Raw genomic sequence first — 21,993 nt, forward strand, 5'->3', positions numbered from 1 at the left:
TATGTATCAGGCTACAGTTTCACAGCAAACATGTAGAAAATAAATTATCAAGCCTCTAAGATTAAAGAGGGACAGTCGACTCACCTCTGACTGTAACCACAAGCCTCATATGCCATTTTGGCTTTTCAGCAACGCTATTTTAAGAAAAATGGTCTTAACCTCACATCAACACTGTTAATTTTTCCTTTTGAAATACCCATACAGCACACAGCACATAAAACACTAGAAACTGAAACAAACAAAATTTACATCAAGAGTTTCGACAAGCTTGCTGAGAAAACAGCACGACACCAGGCAGCTCATGCAACGGTGGCTCCGTCCCCCTGTGCTGAGTAAGGCCACGCCAACTGCATGACTGATCGCTGTTTGTCTCTTGTAGGCACCCTGTCTAGAGGCTAGGTGGTGCTCAAAGAATCAGGCAACTAGATATGTTCCTCTTTTTCTGTTCTTTTCTTTTCCTTTATTTTTTCTTTTAATTTACTCAAGCAGCTGTCTCTAACTGACAAGAGAATCCAAGCTTTTGCTGAATACAGCAAGAAATTCACTTCCTCAATGCCCTTCATAAGGAGGAGTGTCTCAGAACACAGCTCCAAATAAATTACATACATACACCAATACATTACTGACTACACCTACATTTTCCTAGGACCTTGCAGCATTACTTCCATCCTACAGAGATGGAAAAAAAAAGTCTAGTATGAAATCACACATGAATCAGTGAAAAATCAAGTTCAGGGCTAAAAGAAAAAATGTTTTAATTTCTAATTCAGCACCCACCCAGTTCAAAAACAAAGAAACATCATATGTAATCATTTGTCAGAAATCTGGTTTTAGTCTTGCTCAGCATCATCATTAAAGAAATCTGCATTACAGCTGTTTCTCCTATCTAGTACTTTGCCTAATTTTAAACCAGCTTTCTTTTCTGCTATACTATCACTTTCATTCATTTAAGTTTTAGAACAAAGAAAGAAGGGATTCTCATTCTTTTCAGCACGGCTCTTTCCTGAGGACTACCCATCTTGCACGCTGAATAAAGAACGGACCTCAAGGAACAAAGCCTGTGATCACTTCGATTAAGTTTTGTAACATCAGTGCAGTTAAAGCCCCGAGAACAACCAGGGGTTAGGAAAGAGCAGCTCTTAGTCTTCGATGTGGCAAATAAAACATACATATTCAAGACACTAGTAAAAACGTGTAATTAACAACATCCACCATGTAGAAAGACCTGAAAACACAGCTGCATAGTACTTGTAGCACTACAGAACTAACCGCACTTACTTTAAAGGCTGATGTCATTACACTGGCTTCTGAGGACCACAGCAAGCATAACTTAAGAACAAGTGTGACCCAAGCTCTCCTCCCCAACCAATGAGAGAGAAAGCAGTTCTCCTTCACAGAGCTCAGGCAACGGAGGACCACGAAGATCCTCGGATGGCTGAAGTAAGCTTCCCAGAGCCTCCTCCTTACAGGTGACTTGACAGAGACAGACCAGTTTGTGCTACCAGGAGCAAATGGCTGGTGAATTGGGATGCATTTCACCCAGCATATGTTTAACCCTTCTGGTTCTACAACCCTGATGCTGGAGGTAACTACACCCCAAGTTGACCGCATCAAGGATACTTTAAAAACCAGAATGAATCCAGCATTAAGTCTGCAACAGACTGGGAGAGGAGGCAGGGCCATGCCAGGCACACCCTTACAGCCCCAGCAGGCGAGCGCCTGCGCGTACAGGCACTGGGCACCCCTCACACACCCGTTCCCTTCCCTGGCAACATGGCCTCAGACAGGAAAAGCCTGAGGATGACTAAACTTTTACAATGAGTGAAATTCACTAACCCCAAACCCATCAGGAGCAAGAAAGTTTCACTGGCAGTGTTCTGGGGATGAGGGTAGGCAAGCCAGCAGCAGTCCCCGCCATCCCGCCCGGCACCCGCATAGCGCCAGCACCAGGGGCACCGCTGCGCCGAAATGCTCAGGCAAATTTCTGAGTGTGGGGGGCATGTGCTGACGCAAGTGACCGAGTACGCTGTGCAGGTCTGGGTATAACTTAAAATTAAAAAAATAACACAGCAGTTGAGTCTCTGATGACACTAATTTCAATCCTTAACAGCTACTCACACTACGTATTCTACTAGTTACTTGAATCACTGATTCAGTCTTCGCTTACTACTTTCACGTAATATAGTTTTCTGATTACAAGCTAACATTATTAGTTGTGCTAATGATTATTTATCAAATGGGAGAATTCCTACTAGAAATGTTTTATTTTTGTCAGGAACACTCTTCCACACACCTCCGCACAGCTGGAAGCAGAAACCAGTAGATTCAACCAGTCAATGGATGTAACAAAAAGCAATCGTAACGACCTGTCTTAACTTGAAGTCTAAAAAACCACAAGGAATTTCCATTATTAAAGACTGAAATGCTAAGAGGATCTGTTATTGCCAAAAAACCACAAACCTCCATTTGGACCTCTATCCGCTATGACCTTAGAAGAAGTCTGTTTCATCTTCTGCTGGGCAGCACACCGCAGGACGCTGGGGAGGAGCTCCTGGGAGGCTCTCCCCCTGAAGCCGCGTGTCCCCGAGCGTCCCCTCGGGTTGTGCCTGAGCGCTGGGCGTGCTGGTGGTGTCGCTGCCGCAGCAGCCACCTCTTCCCTTTGCAAAACAAAGTCCTGCTGGCAAAACCAGCGCAGAGGCAGCTTGCACTCCTCAGCCATCACGGTATGGGACAAACACGAAGGCCGAGCACGCGGTTGTCAGTTCAAAGAGGAAAATTAAAGTTCACAGAAGCTGAGAGGAAGCAGAGCACGCTGATGGCACAGGAGGTCACGCTTGTGGCCAAGTGCTGGTAAGAAAGGGAAACCAGTGGTGGGAAGGCACAGCCTCAGGGAGCCTGCTGGGGAAAGCGTGTCACTCTCTGTGCAGAGAGTGGGACGCGGGTGCACCACCAGCACACAGGCAGGTCCTGCACCTTCTGGCAGAGTCCCTGGTAGTGTTGCCTGACACCCTGCGTTCCTTCGGAATGACGGAACCGATGGTGCAACAATGATGATCACAACAACATGGCAGCCAGCACAGTCCCCCTCTCCCTCTCTTTTTGGTATAAACAAATGAAGAAGGAAGATTTAAGAAAAACGCTGGGAAGGTGGTGTCAGATGCTGGCAGGGACCAGTGCCTGTTATTTGCACTTCTCTAGAACAGCAAAACAAGCAAAGGGCTCAGAGAACAGCACGCTGCGATTTAGTCAGGAGAACAAATCAGGTCAGCTTTCAATCACACGACACAAGGAAAAAAATCACTATTAAGGTCATTTACTGGAAACTGTTTTGCCATCACAGCTTCGATATTTCGTTCCCAAATTAAGATATATGTTGCAAAGATAACAAGTGGACAAAAAAACACAAGAAATATAATACTAATGTAATATACAAACAGACAATATTTTTCTTTCAGCTTGACATGTTTTTATTCCTCTGGTCGAAAGCAAACAGCAATCTATAAAAAACTAAAACTCAAGTACGGTAAAACTAGTACTATTAATCTAGCAACCAAATTTTGTATTATCTGCAACACTCACCAGCAGGTTTAGCAAAATGGTGTATTTGAAATCACGAAACAAGTTTTGAAGAAGTACATAATAAGAGACAACATGATTTTAGAACATTCTTACTAGAAAGGGACCGAAGTTCGAGTAAGCTTAATGTGTTCATGAGACTGCTATGGCGGATGAAGAGTCCTAACAACAACAGGATTCCAAATGACCAAACAGCTCATGGAGACTTCGCACACGTATTTTGTGTACACAAAAAGCAAGTGTGTGCATGCATGATGCATAAAATTGACTGTTCCTTAATATTAACCACTTGGATGCTCTGGATGTGACAGCATAGGCCTGAAAAAAAGTATGGATGCGGAACACAAAATACCATCTGACAAGGTAGCAAAGACAATGGTATACTGGTGTTATCCATCTTAGGCATTATTAGCATCATAATCATTTAATAATACCATTTAATTAAAAAATGTAACATGCAATCAGATTATACAAGTTGAGATAAATCAAACAGACAGTTTGATTTCAAACTCATAAAATAACATGCACAGAAAAAAAAGTGCTTTTTTGGCATTTCATTTAAAAATTCTAAACCCACATCTTCAGGAATTACTTCTATTGGCACCCTATATTAATGCTAAAATACAAAAATCCAACTCCTTAAGGTGGCCTTCAAAATACTAAATACAAAGGTACTATAATAACGATTTCTCCACTTTATTCTAAGTTAAATCTTGTGGATAACTTGCAAGATAACTTTTTAAATACAGTTCAGTACCATGAATAGACCTACTGAAACTAAAGCTTAACACTAATAATCAAGAAGTTTCTAAAATATCTACCAAAGACATACCAACCACTTCCCTGCTCAAGGAATAACTGACTTGCAAAGGAAACTTAAAAAAAAAAAAAAAGCAAAACAAAGCAAAACCCTAGTGATAAGTACTAATCAACCCACTTCAATAAAATAATCCATAACCATCAACACCAAAACTAAACCCAAAAAACAACTTAATGAAGGCACATCACCTATACCACCGCCATCATCACGATTATCCTCTCACTACAGTACAGGCTCTCACCTCACTGGTGAAGGGCAAACACCAGGGGTAAAATGGCTGGGAAAAGAAAGTAAGACACTTTCCTGGATACACCTTAAAGTGAAAGCACACTGAAGGGATTCTTTCCTGAAAAAAATAATTAGACAAAATCTTGAGAAAGCAAAGACGCATTTTAAAGCATTTTGATCTTTTCTCTCCCATAAAATCGAAGTTTCTACTATCTACTAAAGACTTGTCATAACCCATCTCTTGTGAAAATACTGAGAAGACTATCCTTTCGCAGAGTTCTAATAAAAATACATAGCACAATCTCCTTGTTTTGAGCCTTCCAGAATGACCCACTTTGGTTTAAGCAGCATTGTTTTGATGCTCTCAACATGTTTTGCTGTGTGTTTTTTCTGTTTTTGTTCCCCCTTTTATTGCACACATGAAGAAAGCTGAGCTGGTACTTCATCACGCTGAACTTCTCCCACTCCTTCCTGCATTTACCTTTCATGAAAGGCTAAAGCTTAGAGTTTGACTGAATTTTCATTTGAAAAAATATATATTTTTTTAAATAAACACAGAAGTGAGCAAAGTTTAGGACAGAATGATTGAAGTTCTTTTTCTGAGAACAAGATGGTAAAAAACAAGTATGACTAGAAGATCAATGTGCACTGGTTATAAAGTTAATTTAAGGAATGTGCTAGCAATGACACTATGCTATGTGACAAATGCATTACTGTATTTCCAACTGATTTAAGCACATTTTACACCACCTCATTTCCAATAAATTTCCTCTTTAAATGCTTTATTTCACAACTCTTTCATACACTAAAGATATGCTTGGACTTCGTATGTTTTCTTATTCAATTAATTCTCAGTGACCAATGCACAGAAAGGATTGGATTATCAGAAGATCAAAGTGGAGATTTTATGGTCTTTGGGAATGATCTTAAACAGGTCAATCACTACAGAACACAAGATATTATAAATAAGCAATGAATCTCATTAATATATGTAGCATTTTGATACAATTATTCCAATGAAAAGTTATCCCAAATAAGGGACATCATACTGCAATATGCACAACGCTAAATAGAAAGAAAGAGGTTACTTGAAACATATTTCTTCATTGGACAACATATAACATTGAACACTATCTTCCCAATACCGTATTTGAACTAAGACAAAATGTGATTATCTTCCACCAAGCCACAAAGTTTAGTTCAAAGGACATCAGCTGTAGGATTAGTTGCCATCAAATAATTCTGCCATTCATCTTCAGATAAGGCACAAAAGGAAGGCAAAAGTATGGGGAACATTATGAAAGATACCAAAGAATTTTTACTTTGAAAAAATTTCAGAACTTCTGTAACATCTTTTTATACAACTTTTAATATAACTGTTAAAAACAGATCATTACCCATCAAGACTAGAAGCATTTTCTAATAAAGACCTCCAGCAACCAAAATAAAATTACACTTTCTAAACAATTGCTTTAGTTATAATTCTCTGTAAGTTCATTTTAAAAGACATGGCTCTACTAATGTTAAAGCATATTATTAATAACATGGGGATTTTGTTTTCAATTGCTTTATAATAAATACACCAACTTATTAAAGGATGCTTCTTCTCCCATCACCTTCACTAGGAATAAACTAAGAAATAAAGACTGAAATCTCCCTGGGGACCCAAATAGCTACAAAAAGGGTATTAGGGCACAAAACCAACCAACCAAAAAAAATAACCAACCAAACAAAAAACATCTGCAAACGTTGGCTGAAACACAGCTGCAAAGTTTAGGGCAAAACTGTGGAACTGATGGGAATGCAGTATTAACTACAAAGCAGCATTTATCATATGCAGGTATACAGTGCACAGGCCTACTCAGTCTTAGCCACAGGGGTGCAAGAAAGACATACTAGAAATTTTACATGTGGCATCACCTGAGTCTGTCTCCCTACAAACAAGAGCTCCCATCATTCAGTGGTGGAAGAAGAAACAGAAAATGCCTCTGTTATTAATTCCAGGTGATCCCAAGAGCATCAGAAACTCACTGAGTGAAGTCCAGGACCATGATCTGAATTATATTATTTCAGACATATACAAGTTTAAAAAAAAAAAAAAAAAAAAAGAACTTGTATGTTTAACATTACTTTCCAACTTATTGCTCTTATACATATCATTCAAAAGGTCTATGACTTACCAAAAAATAAATAAAGCGTTAGCTACCAGAAGCCACAGCTGCAGGACACGGTGCTTGAAGCATCTACATGTTACGAGCTGAGGGTACAGGCATAAAACTAGGTAAGTATCTAAAAGGTTAGGCGTACATGGTATCATACAATAGATCTCTCTCTAAAGGCATCAAGATTTCCTGCTCTTTCTCAAAAGAGACATTTTGCTTCATTTTCTCTTACAGGTATAGCTGTATTAGAAGTCCAAAGAAAGGGAATGCAGTACTTGCAAATCTCCAAGTAATTACAGTCAGGCTTCATTTCCTCTAAAAGGCACTCTGGAATTTCTTGCCACCATCCCAATCTCTTAAACCCTGAAGTACGGAGTGCTTTGTTCATAAGGACATTACAAAGCACAGCGGCCTTTAAGCTTCCACCCACTCAAAGCTGTGCAGATATGATGAGGCAAGAGCCATTTCTTAATGCTCCTGCTGCTACCTCTCAGCAAGTGGAGGTGGCCTGGGGGAATACCGACCATCTCCCTTGATGTTCAGTTTCACATAAAAGCTCCCGTAAATGAAGTTCCGTATTCCAAAGCTACTAGATTCCCATCACAGTCTTGTAATCATCTAACCACCCCTAACTTTCATTCCAAATCTTTTGAGGATACTTGTCAGCCTCGGAGCCTCCCCACCTAAAGTTAAGAAGGCCTTTGGAGTATAGGATGTGTTACTTTTCTTATTTCTGTATTTTAGAAATACCCCCTGGTGTTAAACATTTCAGCTTTATTTTGAATGGTAATTTATGGCGAGGCTTCATGTTTATGACCTATTAAATTCACACAGGTGAAAAACACATGTGAAGAGCATAAACCTTATTGCTGTGACGGTGGCAGTACCATGCTGCTGGCAGGTGCCCACACACAGCCCAGATGGGATGGCCAAAGCCCCGAGCAACCTAGGCCTGCAGCCGCTCCTGCTGTTTTTGCCTGCTCAGCTCCTTCAGTTCAGCAGCCAGTTCGCTCAGAACCAAAAGAGCAATGGACGATTCAGGAAGCAGAAGTCTTGGTGTTCTCTCCCAAACAAAGGAAGAGCGACTGGGTATGATCAGTTAACTTGAAATCTTGAAAGGCGCGGTGGCCAGAAACAACTAACTCATTTCACAAACTACAGACGATTCCACTTCTGTTTAATCTGCTTTAAACGCAAAACGCACTCGGATGTGTTTGTTTCTTCTTACGTATCTAGCACAATTAGGATTCGTTTTATTTAGCTAATAAAGTTAGCTAAAAGCTATCTAAAGCATGGGGAATTATGTTTCTTAAACACCAAGAATCTAAGCTGCATAACCACTTAAGTAAACGCATATAGATGCGCCCCCCCCGCCTAGCAAGAAGCGTGATCAAATTAGACCAATTAGAATCAACTTTTCTTTGGGAAAAATAATTAAGCACAAATGCAAATAAAATTAAAAACAATTATTTAATCAGGATTTCCTGCTTGCTGATTTAAGCCATGATTAAAATTAGTAATATAATCACTGATTTCAGTCAACCCTCCCAGCGTGGACCCACCCCCAGCAGCCGCCCACCGTCAGCCTCCAGCACGCCCAGCCCCAGCCGAGCCCTCCTGCCCTTGCTCCTGGGGCACACTTGGACTGCTCTTCTTTTAAAGCTTTCAAGCACTCGCGTTTTTGCCACCTACCGCGTCCGCCCCTGGGAACAGCTGGTTGCCCCGGTTTTCCCGCTGGCATCTTCTGAAGCTCTGCTTGGGAAGGAAAGAAAGGAGGAAGACCTCCAGCAAGAGGCTCCTCAGGAAGGACACAGAACCTGGGCTTCTACCCCAAACTGAGTACCTCAATACGGCCTGAGTCAAGACGAAAGGACATGCAGGATCCAAAATACTTTCTGATGCTCACTAGCCCTTCTCCACCGCTGCAGAACTCAGTCCTTAACCACTGAACACAAAGTGCAGTGCCCGTCCCTTGCTATCTTTAGCAACCATTAGAAGTTTTTCAGTTACAAGCCCACCCGAGAAAACAGACTGTATTTTGAAGGCCAGCTTCTGTTTAACGGCTACCCTTGAGTCACCATCGGGACCTCCATGGAACTGCCCCACCAACACATTCTAAACAGAAAAGAAAAAGTAATTATTTTTCTTTCCCTACCCAACTTTAATTTCTACTTAGAGCAATCCAGCAACCCTAATTTCCCTCTTCCTCTTCCACAGCCAAAACACACCAAGCCAATGAAAAAGAAGCTCGTAAAGATTGTAAAGACAAAACTTTTTCCCTGGTATACTTTTAGGTTTTAGTGGAGCCACAGTTCAGGAAATATTCTACTTCATAAACATATAGTATTTACTAAGTTCAACTCCAGCATTTACTTGTGCAAAAATTTCAGCGTGGGGGCAATATTTTTAGTGTTGGAGTAATCTGGATCAGGAACAAGTAGTACTTCAAAATGCCACCTTCAGTCAAACACACACAAAGTAGAGACAACTATTTAAGCCAGTCATGTCTCCATAATCTCCTTTCTTCAGGTAGCAAAACAGAGCTTACTGACCATGGACATACAACAGTCTTTTCCAGGAGCACTTAAAATAGTATTTTACAACCATTTAGAAGAAAATCCAAGGTAGTATCAACAATAACTGCAGAACAAAATTATTACAAAGAAGCAAGATTATTTCAGCTTGCTAAAGAAAAATTTTACTTGCTGAAAAAAAATACAGAAAAAAAATCAGAGAAATAACATGCTTGTTATCTGAATGGAGGTAATAACAAATAAATACAGCCTATCCTTAAAGATATCGATTCTCTCTCCATTTAAAATGGAATAGGTTAATGGGAAACTCCATTCTAGGCAAGTTAAAACAGAATTAAAACAAAACAATCACACGAACATTAATTTGCTTTATTCTCTGCAACACTTGCCTTTCAGAAAACCAGATTCAAACAAGTGCCCATATTAAATAGGTCTTTTTCCACTTCTCACTTGGGTACACTATAAAATCTTGCAAGAATTTGGCATTAGCTCAGTGTAAGAAACACATCTGCAACAGAAACAGCAGTAATATCACAAGCTAGAATCTGTGCATACCAGTGGAACAACATTAAGCCTTACACAACACCTGCTGTAGCCAGCCTAAATACGATTGATGTGTTTATGCCATGTAGATATACACGCATCACCTTCAACAGCAAATGCTCCCATTCTTCTTTATTCCCACATTTACCGGCCAAATCCATAAGATTCTCAAAGCTCTACATCTACAATTAAATAGTAAGAAATGGCAATAAACAAACTTACTGAGAGCTTACTGGTCAAGGAAATAAAACAGTTGAGTTTTTACACTACCAAAAAAAAAAAAAAAAAAAAAAAAACATACAAGTTTTAATATAATAAGGTAGGTTTCATGCACATGTACTAACACTATATCACTATATGAAGCACTTGTGACACAAACCTGTACCTACAAACATTTGCTAAGCTGGAAACTTGAAGAACAAAAACCTGTATGTCTATGCTCAGATGGACAACTACCATCATATTTTAGGTAACAATGAATACAAATACTGTATATTAATCAAATTAAGAAATAATTATCACCAAAGTTTGCTACACATACAACATTATTCCTTCAAACAGTGCTTAATAAATAATGAGGTTATTTACCCTGTTGTCATCATATGTTAACTTGGGTTCAAATTCTAAACGTGCACCTTCATGTTCCTGCCATGGCAATTCAGAGATGTGTTTGGTGGTGTTCTGCTTTTAACAGAAGTCTTCAGAGCCAGAAGCACACAAAACAACCTGCAAAGCACCATGCCTGACTACCAGTCACTGGGGCTCTGCCTCAGCCCCCGAAGAGGAACTATTCCAAGATACTCACACATCCCTCCCCAGACTTCTTCCCTCTGCCTTGTCATCCCCCATTTACAAAACAGCACTCTCCCAACTCGCCAGTTTGGTCTCCTTATGGGCACTCTCCTTATAGGCAGCCACAAAGCAGTCAACAGTCAAGAAACTTATGTGGCACGAGATCTAGCTATACGATCACGTATGTTATTTAAAATAACAAATAGTTATCGTAAATTCCCGATAGCCCGTATTGTACGGCTTTTGAACAAGAGACCAAATATACCACATATAAGTTACTGGTATATAAAATAATTGATATAACTATGAGAATTTAGATACTGAATGGAGAGGGAAACATGAGATAGTTCTGGTATAGTAAAAGTGTATGGATATCATTGTACTTAAGTCCAGTTCAGTATTTTCATTTTGAAACCCAAAAAACCTAAGTCAAATCCACATAGCTATGCCATGATGCCCCTATAAGTCAAGACACGAGAAGATAACATCTGATGAATTATAATGAAGTATTGCTACAATATTGTAACGCACTTCAGAAGAGATTAATTATTTTCTTTCATTTCACCCTGTATTTCCTAAGTAGTCCCTTTTCAATACTGACAAGGTACTATATTTACAATTAAAAAACAAAACAAAACAACAACAACAAAAACACATCTTTGGGTGACAGTTTTATATGTGTCAGAGGTTTGTTTGTTTGTTTCTGCTTTCTCGATATTAGTGGTTCAAAGCATGCTTTCAGGACTTCCTAAATCAGGGTGCTGGGGGTTTCTGTTCTCAATAAACCTTTAGAAGATGGTGAGAGCCATGCGGGCAGGCACCAAGCCCTCACAGCAGTGAGGCCTGTGTTCCTGAGGTCAAGGAGTGGGGCTGGGTCCCACAGATCCAACAGCAAGACCAGGACCAGGCCCCAGACCCAGCGCGAGCATGGCTCAGAGCTCACCCAGGCTTACGGCCTCACACACCACTTCTGACATGTCCATGACCTCCGGCAGCACCGCAAGGGCTCGTCAGTCCAGACCACGTGGGCACACAAACTCCTATGAACACACCACACTGCGTTTCAAACATTGTGAGCTCCTTAGTTCGGTCTGCCATGATTCTTGCATGCACACAAGCCAGTGTCTGTGAACGCACTGACATGCCTCTATTTGATGGCCTATTGCTTTCATGCATGATGCTTCACTGTAAAATACATGTATATGAATGAAGTAAGGTGTGCTGCTAACATCCCGCCAGTTTAAACAGAAATTGTAGATCCAAGCACTGCTGATAGCCTACACCGATTCTCAAGCATAACTACCTACCTCTGCCACATAATCATCACAACACAGGAACGCTATGCAAATAAAGTACATTATAATACCAAGCACATACCAGGGCTATCATTACTCTGTAACCCCTGAATCTGAACTACACGATGTAAACCATCGCGCCCAGGAAAATCCAACTGCATGAGTTGTGAGAAAAAAGTAAAAATCATCATCATCACCTTAAAAAATTAATTTCACAACACTGTTTTTCCATGCCTAGATAACACTCTCAATGAACGCCGGTTTTCTTTACAATAAATAACACATATAAATTATACATAAAAACAAATATATATATATATATATATATATATGTGTATGTATGTATGTCATACTGCAATAATCATTTCAGGCTTGTATGCCAGGCATCTGAAATATATTCAAAAATACCTCACATATGCACCCTATATGAATATTATATGCACACTCATTCATAACAAGCATTGCGACAGTGATGAAACCTACTCTCCATAAAGTTAAAATCAACTGCATATTCAGCTGGCGGTGGCTGCTTTTGAGAGCATCAGCTTTCGAGAGCACAGGAGCACAAAATGCCTGCCACTTTACTCAGCATCTTTAACATATACGGTAATCCCTCTCCAGGTACTTTCTAGAGCATTTCATGTCAATCTACCTGGAGGAGCGTGTGCAAAAGTGACAGAGAGTGACACAAGTCTGACAACTACTGGCATGGAAAATGGAGAACCACGTCCTACATTACGCGTTTTCAGGATAGCAGATCCCCGTTACCAAGTCCTTAAATTGCTTATCAACAACAACAACAACAAAAGCTACAGGAAGACTTGAAAAACAAAGACTCCCCCTTCTCGCTATCATTTCTATTTAAAGTTAGCAAGTTTCCTGCTTAGGCAGCGACATTTTGCAGACACTAGAAGAAAAGCTATACGGAATTCATTAAACCGGGGCAAATCGAGTAAAATTATACAACTGTTTAGTATGCAAGTATCTGTGTATAAAAGTTCTCCTCCGCCACCAGCCGACATTCAGCAAGTAGTTATTTTAGCTGAAAGCTCCGAGCCGTTCACCAGCTGTATAACTGCTACATCTTGTGGCAATCCATCTCAATGCACGGAGGAAAAAACAGACAATAAGCGAAACGGAATAGAAAGGGGACTTGTTTGCTTGTAACCTTCATACAGATATTCCCTGCAAACACCCACAACACCCCGCTCTGGCTGTCGGTGTAACACAAGAGGGGAGGAGCAGGCGAGGGAGGAGAAAAATATTATCATCTAAGACGTGATGGAGGAAAGGAGAAAGTTGCAGTCATTCCGTGGTGGCCGTAAGGTGCCCTGTCACCTCGGGCCGCAAAGGCAGCCGCTCCCGAGGGCGTCTTCGTGCTAGGGACAAACGCTGCGATTTCGGTCCCTCTCTCTGCCCCACCTCCATGCTGCCAAAAGTGCCCGACTCCTTCCATCCAGCAACAACGGCCGCATCCACCAGCACCTCCGGCGCGCCGCTGGAGGAGGAGGAGGAGGAGGGGAAGCCGCTGTCGGGGAGGACGCGGCGAGCGGCCGCCCGAGGAGAGCCGCCGCGGGAGCAGAGGCGAGCGCCCGCCGCGGGAGGACGGCCGGGAGCGGAGCCGGCCGCAGGGGCACCGAGGAGGCGCCGAGGAGCAGCGGCGGCGGCGGGCGGGGGCGGCGCGGCCCCGCTCGCCCGAGGCTCCCCGCGGCGCCGCCGGGCCCAGGGCTGACCCCGCGCCGCCGCCACCGCCGCCGCCGCCGCCGCCGCCTCTCCCCGCCAGCCCGGGACCGGCCTCCGGCGGCGGTCGCCGGGCCCCTCCCCGAGGGCCGGGCCCCCCGCGCAGCCCCGCGGCGCGCCGGTTACCTTCCTTGGGCGGCCTGCCGGGCGGCGCGCCGTGGAGCTGGGAGGCCGCCGCCGCCGCGGAGCAGCCCTGCAGGCTCGGTGGGGACGTGGAGAGCCGGGACCAAGATGGCGGCCCCTCCAAACTTCCACTGCTACTTTGGACACTCATCAAGCTACTTTCCTGGAGCCCGGCAGCCGCCGGGGGCGGCGGGGGAGGCGGCGCGGCGGGGGGACACCCAGCGCCGCGCTCATGGCCGGGGGGCCGGCCCGACACCGGCGCGACGAGGCCGCCGGCGGGGCGAGGGCTCCGGAGGCAGGCGGGGCGCGGGAGGGACGGGGCGCGGGGCCGGCGCAACCTGCCCGCACCTCTGCACTGCGTCGCCGCCGCCGCCGCCGAGCAGCCGCCTGTGTGCGAGCCTAACCTTCCCCGCCGCCGCCGCCGCCGGGGAGGGGAGGGGAGGGCGCAGGCGGGGAGGGGTCATGCGCAAACACGAGCGCTGCCGAGCGAGCGCCGCGCTCCGCCGGCGCCCAGCCGAGCCGCGCCGAGCCCAGCCCAGCCCCAGCCGCACAGCAAGCGGCGCCCCCCGCGCACGCACCTGCCCCGGCCCGGCCCCTGGCGGCCGCTCGGCCCCGGCCCCGGCCCCGGCCGCCGCCCCCGCTGCGGCGCGCACCGCGGGCGCTGCCCCCCGTGCCTGCGGCGCCGGGGCCGGGGCCGGCTCCCCCGAGGCCGCGCCGCTCATGCCGCCGGGGCGCGGAGCCCAGAGCCCGGCCCGCGGGCGCCGCCGGCAGGGAGCGCCGCTCCTCGGCGCGGGGCGGGCACGCGGAGTCCGCGCCCGGGGAGCCGGCGGCAGCGGCGAGAAGCGGGGGCCGCGGGGAGCAGCAGCAGCAGGAGCAGGAGCAGGGGGAGGCGCCGCTCGCGCATCGCCCCCGCCCGGCCCGGCCCTGCCACCCGCACCCCTGCCCGCAAGAGGGCTGCGAGGCGGGCGGAGCTGCGCCGGAGCCCCGCGCTCACCGCTTCCTTCCCCACAAGTAACGGGGTGTTGAGCGGGCATGGGAGAGACGTGATAAAGTCAGGGCTGGAAGAAAGCCTTTTAATTGATGAGTGAAACTGGTGCACGGAACTGGCTTCGAGTACTTCGAAGTGTCCCAGCGCGCAGATTTATTGCGTTCTGCATACAGCGTGAGTATCTGCATCTGCTGGACATGGCACTCGTGGTGCGGTGCCATGTGGAGGCATCCTGGCCATCCACTCAGCCGCCTGCCTTCCCCTCTGTTCGAGAACAACAAGCACGGATCACTAGCGGGGGGTTGCAGATCCCTGCACAAGGCAGATACTACCCTTTTTTTTTTTTCTCTTTCTTAGTGGCATCTGTCAAATTATCTAAGATCTTCACCTCCCACAAGTATACAGCATAACTGCAAGTTTCTTAGCAATTTGGTATTAACCTGAAGTAAAAATTAGTATGTTTACTTGCTAAGCAAGTCTGTTCCAGGACATATACTTAGCAACAGCTATACTTTTTTTGTGGGTATGGCGAAGTGATCTAATACTTCAACCGTGACTTGCTTCTTAACAGCTTGATACAGGACTTCTCAGGCTTCACCTAAGCAAATTACGCCAGGAAATGGCTAGTACTTAGACGTGAAGTAAAACCGTGCTAGTTCACTCTGACTGCAATATTAATATTCATCAGTTAGCACAGAAATTTCTTGCAAGGATAAAACCAAAACATAATCATGATCCCCCAGTCCATACCATAGCATAAGTGAACACGTACCTCATTTCCTGAGGAGTACATCCTGCTCTAGCATGCCATTGTTAAATCTGCCAAGTAAGAAACAGTCAGTTAAATAAGCTCAGTGACTTTGTTATACTCATTTGCATCACTTAACACAAAGCCTGCTACCTTTACAAAAGCAGACATAACAAGCATTCTTTCTGCCCCTTTTGCTTTGCAGAAATGGGTACCAGTCCCAAAATGCAGCTTGAGGTCTACTGGGTTCTGTAGATTTGGGGTCTAGTTTTCATAATACAGAACAGTATCTCTTGTTTTTCTGAGCTGTTGATGAAGATCGAAAGCGGAGCATGAATTATATGGACCACCTCCAGATAAGGTGATCTGCTTGACTTTAAAAATGCATGGAGCTGACATATTTCCCCTTCATATTTCACAGAAAACCTACTTTCTTAATGTGTCTTAACACAGATTTTAGGTATCCCTTTACTTGTAAAGCCACATTGCTTCAGTGCTATCACTTAAACGGTACCTTTTAGATTTTTCCAAACATATTCTAAAATACTTACCATATTATATAGCATCATAAACGTGCATAATGCTTTTCAGTCACTGGCAATACTCTGCCTTCATTTTGCAGTAAAACTTTATGGTCCAGTGGCCAGATGGATAACCTCTCACAGTGGAGAGCAGTCAGCTCTGTGTTACCCACCCAAAATATTGAAAACCGACTCTAGCCCAAATAGTACTAAAGGAGTATTACACATTCTTTTATATTTTTTTAAATAATAAATATATGATTTTTATATTCAGTCTTTTTCCTTACCTTCTAGTGTTCAGGAGTGGGATAGCCTGCTATCATGATTTCCTGTGATACGCAGGAAACACGCCACATATCATTGACATCCAGCATAACCTGAGGCAGTAGAAATGGGGAAATCCCTGTTCAGTGGGATTGCACTGGATAGAAATGAAGAAGGTGCCACATACCTGCCGGCATACAAGGGAAAGATTGATTCCAAGCTAAGGCCGAGGAATCTTGTTTAGTTTTGCTGCGTGAGAAAGAAGGACCTCAAAATCCAAATAAGAACAGAAAGGAGTGAAATAGCCTGTGTGCTATTTCTCCCTTGAAAGTATGTCAAGTGGAAGTTAGCAACGGTTTATCACAGTAACAGCCCTCGTATCAAGGACAGCTGAAGAACAGAAAAACATTTTGAAATTTCATTATTCCGAAGATAAAAAAAAAAAAAAAGCCAAGCAACACAAATCCTGAAACACAACAGAATTGTGAGAACTTTCAGCTTTGCCAGTGGAAGTACTGTGATGCAAGTTTTGTGCACAAATAAATTCATAGTCTACCCCTAAATCTTTAGAAAAGAGAACTTAACTGGGAGACAGAGAAGGACAGGGGTTAAAGAAAAGGACTGACAGGCAAAAATAAGAATGACTGTGGCAGGAGTGACCTACAGCATTGCAACTATAATGATAACTGCACTCAGGTCTAACGTCAATTTCAAAACTTTTACAAACATCCATTACAGAACAAAGAGATGTAATTTCAAAATTACATATAAAATTCACAGTTTATCCCAGGTGTTTTGGGGAAAGAATATGCTACAGTCATGGGACTAATTACAGGAAGAGATTTTAGGCACCAAATATGTTTTGGTGTCCTCATGAGAAATATGTACTCTTAACATCCAATAATACATGTTCTTAGTAATGGGGTGTTCAATATCTCTCTTTCCCACCGAAGTGCTATCAATTTTATATCATTTGGCTGAAATTTCATGAAGCAGCAGATGCTAGAATATCTGGGAGTGGAGACTGATCAAATCATGTAACCAATTACACAAACAACGTATGTTTACATATAGGTTGTAAATAAGACCATTTTTTAAAAATTATGTCAATAATTAGAAAGGAGGCTTTAAATTCATGGGACAATCAGAAATAGATGTAGAAGAAGAGTTGGATTTAGCTGGCTTGTACAACTTCTAGGAATGAAAGACAAGAGTTACCAGAATTATGAGTACATCCCTCGAGTAGCACTAACTATGTACTTCCAAACTTATAGCAGTCTCTATCAGCTAGAGATCAGGGAAGTGGCAGGAATCAGATCATTAGTGTCTTTACTTTGGGTGCTTTTGGTATTTACTTCCTGCACCTGCTTCTTTTGATTAAGAGTTCTGTAATACGCTCAACAATAGTATTAGGTCTTCTTACCCTTCCATATATTTAACCAGAAATATTCAATATACAGCCTTCTTCCATCTTCTTAGACTTTGAGCAAGTTAACCTTCCTGGACAGAATATAGAGTAACCCAGCCTTGCTCCTGTCTTTTTCAAACAAGCAATTCTCTTCTGCAACCGCTATTCAAGACCTTTGACTTAGGCCACCAATTATTCACAATGCCAGTGAAACTGGACTCTGTTTAGAAGATTTCCAATTCTTTGTTGGTTCCCTGTCATCCTGGAAGTTCTGTATCATAGACACATGAGAACTTTTAGCAGGTTACCTCATTTGATTCTCTTTACTTTGCTGTGACCATTATGCAGTTTGTCATAGTATGGCCCTCTCTGCCATTGTAAAGGTGTCTTATAGCTGTTATAGCTCTTATAGAGTTATTTTCTTAAAGGAGAAACAAAAGCTGTTACAGAGGGATATGCTGATGTAGCGCTATAATTGCCAGCATATGCTAATTTTACACACACATATTTGTATACACATATGCATATGCATTCACTTTTCACATATACAGAAGGGCATACACACACCCTATAACTATGCCAACATCAGCAGCCAATCTGATCCGATTATCATGGTAGAAAAAATATTCTCGAAACTGAAACAGACATACTGGTACAGCAGCTCAAATACAAAACACCTAAATTACTTCATCATTAAAATGATGTATTTATGACATTTCTAGGTTAGATGGAATGTAGCACTCTAGAAAAAAAAAAAAAACCATTCTCTGTCTTAGTGAATGGTGGAAGTCTGTAGCTCAGACACTGCGCTTCCTCCACCTAACAGAGCTGAGTACATGTATGGGTCCTCCCCGTACCATACCGACACACTCCCAGCCAGCCAGGGTTGCGATGATGACTAGAGTCTTCCAATCTGTGTCCTGTTGCTCACAAGACTCCAAATGCAGCTTTGGCCTGCATACAAGGTAAAATGCCAAGTGACTGTGACAGCATGTGCATTACTGTCATGGAATACACTTGCAGATTTTAGCATCTCTTGCACCTGATTCTCATGTAGCATTTCTATTTATGAGCAAAAAGAAATGTTGTAATTGTACTAACGTTAATTTTCCAGTTTAATCAAACTTTTCTAAAACTGATTTAAAGCAATGATATTTTCATAGGAAAAAGTTATTCAGATCTTGATTAAATTAATTTTGAGGCTCACTGAATTACAGCTGTCTCCCTGAGCCACATACTGCACTACATGCTTTATAATTTTTTTAATATAGCACTTGCTAGCAACTCTGAGTTGCAAGGTAACAAAAACATACATAAATAATATACTAGCAAAAATATCCTCCCTAAATATACCAGCATATCAAGATGAAGAGAAGCCAAAATGAAAAAAATGCTATCACATTAAGCCTACATTCGAGAACAGAAACACCATGTAAGCACAGATCTATTTTTATCATCCGTGTAATTGTCAGAAACTGCGTTTATCATATACCTTTGATATCATCACCAGCAGTCAGACCCAGTGATCCACCTCTGCTATGATTATTTGTACTCTAAATCTCTGAGAAGCCTGCAAACAGCTTTCCTGCAAACCAGAAACAAAAATTAAACCATTCTTTCCATAGAAGCATTGCTCTCTACTCCATTCTCCTTGCTTTAACTACTAACATTATTAGCTACCTTCCAGTCAGAATGAAAGACAATTTTACAATCCTTTCTCGTGTATGTCATTTTAATAAAATATAATTTGGTTTTAAATGTTCCCCAGTGAAGAAATGAAAAACTCAATCCTGATGGATGTTACATTCACTTCCTTTTCTCCCACCTGTCTGTTTTCATTTTCTTCTATTGCTTTTCTTCCTGTGTCCCTTGCAATCTACTTGTCTGCTACTCCCTGCAATTTTTTCCTACACTCAGACTATTCCTTTTATAATGCTGTTTTCTGGTAAACAGTCCCCTCTTATGTGTCAGGCTTCCTCTACATCCTTTTTTTAAGCTCATGCTTTTCCATGCATCTTTCATACTTGCGTCTAACTCTTTACACCTTGTATCTTCTTTCCTGAAGTATCTGCCTTGCCTGGAGCTTATTTTGTTGCCTTTGATTTTAAGCCATTAGAGACAGACAAAGTTTGTAGAGAGCCATGTCTGTATACAGTTTCTAACAGCAATGAGGCACGTCTTGATGCTTTATTCGGACAAAAATCATACCAACTTCAAGCTGTTTTTGCTTGTTTGTTTGTTTTTGTTGTTGTTGTTTTGTATTATTGAATAAGGCCTTCAAATTTTGGCTAGATAACATGAACAATAAGCCTGACAGAGGGCGAAATGTTAGATATTCAAGTGGCAGTATTATAATTTACAGGTTCCTTGCCTTTGCTCCCTTCCAGCTCTAGCTCTGCTGGTCTGCTGCTTCACTCCGTGATGCCCCTTGTGCTGGGAACAAGGGAGCTGCTTTGCTTGATCAGATCTGACACCCACCTAGTCAAGCATCCTCTCCCTGGTCCTGTACAGACAAGTCACATACCTTAAAAAAAAAAAAAAAAAAAAAAAAGATACTGGTCCCACGGTAAATTTGGGACAGCCTTTCCTTCTTACCCACCACCCCTCGGTGCACACACACAAGGTTCTGGAAAATAACAGGATAGGAGACAAGCTGGCTAGCAGATTCCTGAAAGGTACTGAGAACAACTTGTGATTTCAGATAGGTGAGGAGATGAGAGGAAAAATGCTGTTTTGTGTATTATTCAATCATTAAACATTAACTGATAAGGCAAAGGTAGATGACTGTATGTATATAACTGATTGCAGAACAATAAAACTATGTGAAAGAAAGCATGGAATAGCAGAAAGAGAACGGGCTTCCAAAAGCAGATTCTAGTTGGCTTAGGGAATGAAAGGGTGGGTGGATCTTTTGGAATAAAGTCAGAAGGAAATAAGAGCATAGGAGAGCTGACAGTTATTGAGAAAGGCATACTAAAGACACAACAGCAGACTACCTTGACACAAAGAAAGCATTGAAAGAGAGCAGCAAACTCTTTGATTAACTAAAAAACAAGAAATCATCACACAGAAACATGGAGACATAGTGTGACATGACTGGTCAGGTCATCCAGTGCGACCATATAAACTTTGTTTCCACAGGAAAACATGCTAAAATATATGCTGGAACACTTAAAAAGCTAAAATAATCTCTGCATGATTATTTTTATTTTATTTTGAGAATTCGTGAAGTACAAGGGAGGTTCTGCAAGACTAGAAAGGATAATAAAAATACTGCCTGTCTCAGGAATTAAGAGTTCACTTGACCTAACTTTCATAAATGCTTCATCCATCACTGAAGGGTACTACATGGGTTATTAGGCAGTTAGTGTATAGGCATGGAGACAATAATATAATAGAAACAATTAAGCGATGAGACATTAAAATGTAATCTAAAAATAATTTGTTGTGTCAAACCACTTTAATTTGCTTCTGAGACAGGGCCCTGTTGAACAAGAAGGAAGAACAAAATGTGGTATCCATTATTTAGCAAAGCTCTTAGTTTGGTCTTCTTTAATTTTGCTTGCAATACAAAAAAATGCAGTAGATGAAATCAAGTAACAGTTGACACACAAGTAGTTAAATATTTCTCCCTAGCAGTATTTATCAACTGTTTCCTGACAAATCAGGATGGCACACTAGTAACATCCTTCAGGGATTTCTCATCCATTCTATTTTATTCAAATTTTCAGTTAACAGCTTGGATAATAGAACAGAAGGTAAACTGTAAAATTTGTAAAATAAATAAATAAATAAAAATAAAAAAAATCTAGAAGGGGGTTGCAAACACATTGGAAATAGAATTCAAAATATCTAGATATTTTATCTAGAGCAACAGTCTAACTTCAACAAACTCAAATTCTAGAGAGATACTACTGATGACAAAAATAAAACAGAATATATCAATATAATATAATGACACTTTAATGGGGCAACAGGATTGCAGAAAATGATATGAAGGTTAGAGTAGATTTCCAAGTAAATACAAGACAACAACATGATGATGCTGCAGAAAGACATTTCTCATTCCAGGATGTATTAGGAAGCGCACAGTATGTGAGATGCAGGACCTAATTATTTTGCAATCTTCGGTGCTGCTGAGGCCTCAGCTGGAGTATTCTGTGCAATTTTGGGCGATGCACTCCGAGAACAATTTAAACAATTTGGATGGAGTTGAAATGAAATCAACAAGAATGATAAGTTCTTTTGAAA

General features: G+C 42.3%; 2 protein-coding genes across 7 annotated transcripts in view; both read right to left on the reverse strand.

Annotated features, from left to right (window-relative positions):
* TLK1 (tousled like kinase 1) overlaps positions 1-16,447 on the reverse strand; it is a 68,468-nt gene extending 52,021 nt beyond the window's left edge. Inside the window, exons 1-2 of one of the 6 annotated variants that reach the window (XM_013098883.5) lie at positions 16,358-16,447; positions 15,574-15,620 (exon numbers count right to left, since the gene is read on the reverse strand). Coding sequence is in view for 2 of the 6 variants with exons in the window: in XM_072040949.1 (XP_071897050.1) it covers positions 2,461-2,719 (259 nt within the window). In the remaining 4 variants the exon portion in view is untranslated. Of the gene's footprint in view, positions 1-2,460; positions 2,761-6,804; positions 6,860-13,816; positions 14,361-14,391; positions 14,413-15,573; positions 15,621-16,357 lie in introns of those variants that run through there. The other 5 variants (XM_072040950.1, XM_027461925.3, XM_038182364.2 and 2 more) reach the window with 5 other exon arrangements.
* Positions 14,873-21,993, reverse strand: part of METTL8 (methyltransferase 8, tRNA N3-cytidine) — a 116,517-nt gene continuing 109,396 nt past the window's right edge. The window contains exons 14-16 of the transcript XR_011810635.1: positions 16,358-16,447; positions 15,574-15,620; positions 14,873-15,065 (exon numbers count right to left, since the gene is read on the reverse strand). The gene's annotated coding sequence lies outside the window, so the exon portion shown is untranslated. The remainder of the gene's footprint in view (positions 15,066-15,573; positions 15,621-16,357; positions 16,448-21,993) is intronic.

Source organism: Anas platyrhynchos, chromosome 7 (genome assembly GCF_047663525.1).
Source record: "Anas platyrhynchos isolate ZD024472 breed Pekin duck chromosome 7, IASCAAS_PekinDuck_T2T, whole genome shotgun sequence".
Taxonomy (NCBI): Eukaryota; Metazoa; Chordata; class Aves; order Anseriformes; family Anatidae; genus Anas; species Anas platyrhynchos.